This window comes from Pangasianodon hypophthalmus, chromosome 19 (genome assembly GCF_027358585.1).
Source record: "Pangasianodon hypophthalmus isolate fPanHyp1 chromosome 19, fPanHyp1.pri, whole genome shotgun sequence".
NCBI classification, from domain to species: Eukaryota; Metazoa; Chordata; class Actinopteri; order Siluriformes; family Pangasiidae; genus Pangasianodon; species Pangasianodon hypophthalmus.
The window spans coordinates 11,093,932-11,101,759 of NC_069728.1; the positions used below are offsets into that span (position 1 = coordinate 11,093,932).

The 7,828-nt window shown below is 39.7% G+C and overlaps 1 protein-coding gene across 2 annotated transcripts; it reads right to left on the bottom strand.

Moving 5' to 3' along the window:
- Positions 1–106: 106 nt before the first annotated feature.
- On the bottom strand, positions 107–7,750 carry e2f6 (E2F transcription factor 6). Of its 2 annotated transcripts, none has more exons than XM_034313661.2 (8): positions 7,288–7,750; positions 4,669–4,823; positions 4,450–4,502; positions 4,025–4,229; positions 3,571–3,726; positions 2,260–2,374; positions 806–965; positions 107–712 (listed from the first exon to the last, which is right to left on the bottom strand). In XM_034313661.2, exons 1-8 carry the CDS (start codon positions 7,612–7,614, stop codon positions 675–677), a joined length of 1,209 nt encoding a protein of 402 aa, XP_034169552.1. In that variant the 5' UTR covers positions 7,615–7,750; the 3' UTR covers positions 107–674. The 2 variants fall into 2 exon arrangements, with proteins under 2 accessions (XP_034169552.1, XP_026778736.1); XM_026922935.3 differs by having other exon boundaries at positions 7,285–7,748.
- Between the last annotated feature and the right edge of the window lie 78 nt (positions 7,751–7,828).

Below are 7,828 nucleotides of genomic sequence, written 5' to 3' on the forward strand. Positions count from 1 at the left end.
ATAGCATTTTGGTTGAATTTGCTTTCAACTGTATGTGTTTATCACAGTTAGATCTCTCATCTCACGTAACTCCACTCTTACCATAAGCTCTGTTACTGCACAGTCATTAAATATTTCACAGATTTTTTATTTTCTGAATTTAAACTTAAAACACAACACATCAAAACAAAACACATGATCATGTTTGCTTGGGAAATACTCAAAATACTCATATTACAGTGAAGAATGAATTTGTAATGCTTGTAATTGCAATTTTGAACAACTTCTTGTTTCTTTGTGAAATGTGGATGTAATCTTTTCATGAGAATGTATAAAAATGTTTATTTTTTTAATGTGGTCATCATACTGTAAACTGAACTAGTTGCTCTTATTTATACACTTTCATATCTTTACCACATTGTATCTCAGAGGAATGTACATTCCTATTAGTACAAACACATGAACAAAAAAAAGAATGTGCTGTTTCCAAAACACTTTAGTAAGATCAGAGTAATGCATATAAAAATAAAGCTTATAAATCTGTGGTCCTATCAACATATTTCACATTTTTACAGCAGCAGGTCCCCAAATAAACTATCCTGGAGATTAACAGCAGTTTGACTGTGTTGGAGAATTGGTGCAGTCCTTTGACACAGTTCAGGCTGTTCCATAGATAAACTTTTGCTTTCTGAACCTTATGAGCTCCGAACAGCAGAAGAAATGGTAGGAAGATCTGCAGGAAAACAGAAAGAAATCAATCATGACTTATCTCTCCACTTATAAATAAAATAAGCACAAATAAGCGCAATCGCGATGTGAGTGTAACCTGTGAGGAGTGGTGTCGTCTCTATCCTGCTCTCCTCCAGCGTTAGGAAACGGCTGTTTTTAAGCTGCTCGGACTCTGTGGTTGTGTCTGAACCATTCGTTTCACACGTCAGCACATGGATGGGACCTCTGGAACCCTTCAGGTGGATCTTAATACAGTCCTGGTGCAGGTGATACAGATGAAGATACTGGTCATCAGTACTGCCATAACCAAAATCCATTTGAAATAACAGCTGTCATGAATTGGCTTAAATCAATGTATATATAAAGAAAAACTATGAAATGAAGACAAATTACAGCTGCACAATATATCCATATATCCATAATGGAGTATGAAACAGATGAAGCCTTAAAACTAGATGAAGTTCTATAAACATGATCACCTCAGAGGTTCTAGTTACAGTTTTTATGTGTCTGAACCAAATATAAGAATGTTGATGAAACAAATGCAGGCCAATCTAGCCATAACCCATTACTTGTTCGCCGGTTTGTTTTAATATGCTGTACAGCAGGGGCATGAAAAGTCTGCCAAATGCGGCCCATGGACAGATGTTAACTGGCACACAGCTTCTCTATTCGAATATGTTATAGGTGGCCTTCTGGTCAACGTGTTGCAATTTTTCCTTTCACCTGATGGAGGGAGCAGACTGTTTTAACACAGTTAGCTTGAAGGCAAGAGCCTTTTTTTTGACTACATCTGCAAATTAATCTACAGAATGATATTTAGTCATGGTTACAGACCAAATTTGCAGACGTAGGTTTCAAAAGAGCTTGAAACTACTAAGCATGGAAAATCTTTCGTGAATTTTTCAAACTTAACTAAAGTGGATTTGCAACCAAGTATTAAAAATGACAATTCAATTTATGATTGTTAGTTTGTCCAATTACTTTGGTCAATGAAATGGGGGATGGGGGAACTGGACATACAGTGATGTAATTTATACACCATTCACCTGATGCGAAGTCTTTTCGAGCTCATATTTATTATTTACTTTCAAATTAAACATAATGGGGTAGACACATTTATGATCAGAGCAGTGCAGCCGTGCGGCAGCCTGGGATTTCCCAGCCCACTGGATTTCGCTTTGGCTGAATTCTGGAAAACAGCCTAAAAAGGTTTACTAGCCAAGTATGATTTCCTCACTCAGCAAATTTCATGCTTTGATCAAGTTTTTGGCTAGATAGTTGCCATAGCAAAATGGACATAAGCTGAAACAATTTAGTTTGTAATCAAACACCGCCTGTCAAAATGTCGGTGATGCTCCTGCACTGCCGTAGGAATGTAATCATGATCTTTTTCACTTTTGGTGGTAATCAGACTTTAACATGCTGTAACTTGTGACTGAGAAGCACACACCAGTGAAAATGTTTCGGTTCAGGTATACGCCTGTCGTTTTCAGACCTCACTATAAGTTTCTCTATGTGAAGAGCTTTCCGTTTCTCTTAAGATGTTACCTCAGTGGGTGTAGGAACCTCCAGCTTGGTCTCCTCAGGAGCTTTGATGGCTATCACGGTCTGATCCTGGAAGGCTGCAATCCGACAGATGTCTTCATACGTCACGTAAGCTAAGGTGAAACTACAGTTAAGGTCAATATGTGGGAAATCTGCTATGATAAGAATGCTTTGCTGTTCCTTTGAGATACGTGGTACAGTTCTTTCCCAAATAGTTCTTTAATTTCTAGCTTATTATTGCTCTGAGACAAAGGAATTTGATCGTTATACTGTAAGCCATTTAATTCCACAAACCACCAACAGACCCTTTAAATATATTGGCTTTTTTCCCCAGAAGTGCAGGTTCTGACTGTCGCATGCAGCCTGCTTGAAGTCTGAAAAGACCAAAGAACATTCCTCATGATGTAGAGAGATGTGCCCATCATGATGAAGCGAAACTGAAGACAAAATAAAAAAGAAGCAGAAAAGACAAAACACCTCAGACTACTTGGATTTAGTCTTCTTGCTCGTTCTCTTTCTCCCAACATTAAACTTGCTGTAGTTTAAATAAAAAAAAAAACGTATTATTATATATTAATGCCCTCTATCTAATTTCTAAATTGTTTCTGTGGTAACGACTAACTCCCAGGGAGTTGTGTTGGTGGATGCTCAACACAAACTAAGCGTAACTATAAATAGATAAAAAAAAAAAAAAAAAACAAAGAAAACATATAATCATTGATATGGTTAAACTTTGTGTAGGGAGACGTTTATTTATCATTTAGCGAAAGAGTCTCCCGTGTTGGTTACTCTGTAACAAGCTGTATTTTTTTTTCTGGCTGATTAACTTTAAGTGAGAAAATAACTGTTTATAGATGTTGTAACACAAGTATAACACAACTAATTTGTCTTGTGGACGTTACACAACATTAAGTATAACTATGAACAGCTAAAAAATATGACGAGTCTGTTATTGGTCACAAATTGCTGTGGCGTAAGAAGAAGAAAACACTTCAGAATGAGCCGTTATAAGAAAATAATCAGACAGGGTTGATATTTTTCCTAGAATAACACCCCCGGTTGTGTTTTAGCCCTTAGGTATGGTTTATTCAGCACTAAGTATTCATACTAATGGAGTCTTTTAATGCAAACAGCAGACGTGATACTATGTTCTTATAACTACAGTAACTAGGTATCACCCAGAGCCCCTTAGCTGTTCAGAACGATCTCATTTGTCTTGAATTCAGTGAGACTCTCAGACATATCGACACTGCTCTGGTGGACTTATAATATAATAATCAAGACTCCTGCTGCACTACAGGCATGTGAGGATATTCAGCATTTTCTGTGAGGTCTGTTAGGGCAAACAGCTGCTGGGCACAGTCTTTAATCAGCCAGTCCAGAGACTCCTCCATGGTCTTTAGGTTTAGCAGATCAGTCTTCATCTTGTTCTTCCATTGGCCTTTGAAACAGCTAATTGGTGATGGACCCCTGTGACAAAAAAAAAAAAAAAAAGAAATTAAAAAATATAAATAAACCAAATGCCACACTCTTATTAGGTGAAGGAAAGTAAGAACTTTTTGTTCTGGACTATTGCATTACTTTTACATCCAAACAGGAGTTTGTATACATCGAGTCAGTAACTTATTTTTCCACATGCTCAGCAGCTGTGGTGGTGAATACTAAAATCCTACAGTAATGTAAAACTGAACAATTACTATCCGATTCCTCCCAAAAGCCAGGATGTGTGTGCAAATGTGGAATACATGATGCCTCAGCCTGTACTTACACCCACTGAATCTTGCTTTTCGACTTCTTTGCGATGAGCTTAATACCGTTGAGTACATTGGTGATGTCATACACCCGCCTCTTGCGAGTGCCTAGTTTTTCTGTGGCCTCGTTGAGGTCGAGAATTCCTTCTGGAGCTGAATGGAGCAGATCCATGAAGCGCTTGGTGAGCCGTCCAAGCGTTACCTCAGAGCGAGGAGTGGCGACTGAGAAACAGAATAAACACTGAACACATGTTCTCCTGGATCACGGCACATTTGTCTAACCGTTAAACAAATCACTAGGAAGAACTTAAGTGCAGATTTAACAGTCAGCTAAAAACAATATCACATCTACATGGATTTTACATGATGCAAATTTTTAAAGCCATGGTGCTCTACAGTGTCACTACTGGTTAAAAAGAGTAATAGAATCTCATTTTCATACCTTTTTTTGCAGGTACACATTTCTTTTCTGTGGAATTTTTAAGATTCTCTTGGCTGGAAAAATAGAAAGTAGATTACTAAAACAAATCTGAAAAAGACACAAGATTTTGTCAACAATAGTATATGGTATCGATTCTTATTTCCCAAATCGGTGTCCTACACTGAGTGAGTCACAAATACGTCATACGTTACAAAGCATAACTGACGAGCCATAACTTACAGTCTTTCCAGCCACTCCCTCTCAGCTTCCTCATCCATGTACATCGGCTCTTCCTCTGTGTAATCAGAGTCTTCATATTCCTCCTCATCTTCGTCTTCATCATCATACTCCTGCTCATCTTCATCCTCCTCGTCATCATCTGCTGGAATTTCAGTCTTCAGGAAACAGAGGTTTAAAAATAAAGGTTATTTATTAGATTTATGGAACTGCTTGTTCATTGATTAACACACAATATTGACGTGATATTTTTTCAAAGTGGGCTCTAGGCACCTCACGGGTTGGTGAATCCATGTCAAGGTGTGTGCTACAAATTAAAAAAAAGACGACTGACACAGTGGTAATTATGACCGAGTTATGATTGTTATTAAGTTATTGTAGTCATAAGCCCAACTGACGAGATTTGTTATGCTTAATCTAAACCTTAGAAAAGTGCTGTGATATGATACGGAATGGTTTCGACTTATAACTGCTTTCACATTCTGTGGGTGAAAAGTGCAGGAATAAAAGCACTCATGGTCTCTATAAATTATATATTCGCCTAAGGAGCTTCAAATTTGAACGCTCAAAAACAAATGTGCCACGGTCATAAATGGGTCGACTGCAGTAGAGGCTTGTGACCATAGATTTTGGTGGGGAAGGACAGCATTAATAACGACATAGCCTCAAACAAAATGAAATCAATAGGCTATTACACTTGACTTAGGCTACAGGGTACTAAGGAATTTTTAGAGTAACCCTTTTATTCGGTAGTTAAGAATAGACAACATACAGTCATTCAGCATACAGTCATTCAGCATACAGTCATTCAGCATACAGTCATTCAGCATACAGTCGTTCAGCATACAGTCATTCAGCATACAGTCATTCAGCTTACAGTCTGTGTGGACAACAAGGTCACCGGGATTCTCATGCATTTCTGATACAGACATTAAACACACCATAATCCTTCCTTCTCTCTGCCAATCTTTGCAATATAAATTACAATAGGAATGATTCTGTACATCATAGACACACTGTCTGCACTTACACTTCGCCTTTTGCAGAAGTTGAATAAGTTTGCAGAAACTTATTTAATTTAATTTAATTCTTATTATTCATCATAAAACAAGATGTTGATGGACACAATCTGGCATCCCTGTCATCAACAGTCCTGTTCTCTGCTTCTCTGCTCCATTATAAATATTCATTGAGTGAGCATGGTGCAGTGTGATTCCTACCCCAGTGGGCCTCTATTTTTGATCAATAGGGGCAATAATAACTCTATGGCTTGGTCCTGGAGAGCCTCCTGTCCTGCACGTTTGTGTTTTCCCTGCTCTAACACACCCACTTCACCTCAGGGAGAGCTGTTAAATAGCTGATTAGTTGAATCAGGTGTGTTGGGAGCAGGGAAAATAGTAACACAGATACCTTGGTGTCCATCTCAACAACAAACTGGAATGGAAGTTCAACTCAGAAGCTGTGTACAGGAAAGGGATGAGCAGACTCTACTTTGAGAAAGCTTAGGTCCTTTAATGTTTGCAGCAAGATGTAAGAGATCTTCTACTAGTCTGTGGTAGCCAGTTCAGTCTTCTATGCAGCAGTGTGCTGGGGAGGCAGCATCAGAGCTGGAGATGCAAAAAAAAAACAAACAAACTCAACAACCTGATCAAGAAGGCCAGCGTGGTCTTGGGCTGCGCTCTGGACAGTTTTGAGGTGGTGGTGGAAAAGAGGACACTCAATAAACTCGCAGCCATCCTGGACAATAAACAACATCCCTGCCATAGAGAAGACTCAGAAAGGAGCGGTACAGGAGGTCGTTTTTATGCCAACAGCAATCACACTGTACAACTCATCACTTGTGCTGGGACACTATTTTTCACTGAGCCAGTCTTAGGATAAGCTCACTGGATGATAGCTGAACTTAATTTAACTCAACTGAAATAGTGGAACTACCACCATCCACTATTCATATCCATATACACTGCCACTTTACTTCCACTCAAGTTTGCTGCTTGTATCTACAATGTAATCACCCACTGCGCTATCACACTGCAGTCTCTCTCTCTCTCTCTCTCGAACATATACATTATATATATATATATATATATATATATATATATAAATTAAACAAAAAAGTATATAATGTTAAATTATTTTTAGTATACTTCTAACTCTTTGTGCTGCTGTAATATGTGAATTTCCCTCTGGGATGAAAAAAGTGATCTACCCATCTATCTATCTATCTGTCTATCTGTCTATCCATCTCTGTGTCATGTGCAGGACAGTGGGTACTACAGGAGCAGGCTGCCCTGAGACTGTGCACCATCTAGTAACATCAGCAAGTCAATGGAGCATCAGCTCATATCTGTGAAATCTTTAAATCTTTGGTGACTCAAAAGAGGTTATTATTATTTCAACAGAATTAAATAAACTGTGAAGTCGTGAATGAGGACTGTATAAAGATTAACATTAGCTGAACGCTGATACACTGTATGTATGGTGGCTTTATCCCACCTGCCCTTAAAAACAAGCTGCCACTGGTATACTGATCTTTTTTCTTACACTAGAGAGGGTTTGAGACTCCCTGATTTACCCTGATTTATCCTAATGTTAGAAATCAAAGCAAGAGGTCCTAACCACCACTTCAGTCGGGTCTGACAGCTCTTCACTGGGCTCCACCGGTGAGGTCCAGCCGCCCGAGCCCAGGATCGCTCCCTCCAGAGGGGGCATGATGGGGATGGCGTCCGGACTGATGCCGCTCGGGGTGATGTGCTCGGGCAGAAAGTGATCCTCGCAGATCTTGTGCTCGGTGGAGAAGCGCACCGACTCCCGCAGCGCAGCCAGCCACACTCTAACCCGGCCCTGATCCGCGGGGAAGCTGAAGAAGCGCTTCCGGGGCCTGTTGCGCATTTCCCCCGGTTTCAGGTCGCTTTGGTTCTGGCATCCCCGCACCACACACTTCACCATATTAACGCCGAAAACTCAACACAGCTCTTCTTTCTACATTAGCTAATGTCTGTGTTTGTTTACACACGCTGGGCTGGAGAAACGCGCACTTAGATACGAGCGGAAGGGTTTGCCCCTGTCACGTGACTCATAATTAACCAATAAGAAGCTCAACTGGGGAATTACGTCTTCTTCTACGTACTCGGCTCTGTTCTTTAAAAGGAATGCTGCCAGC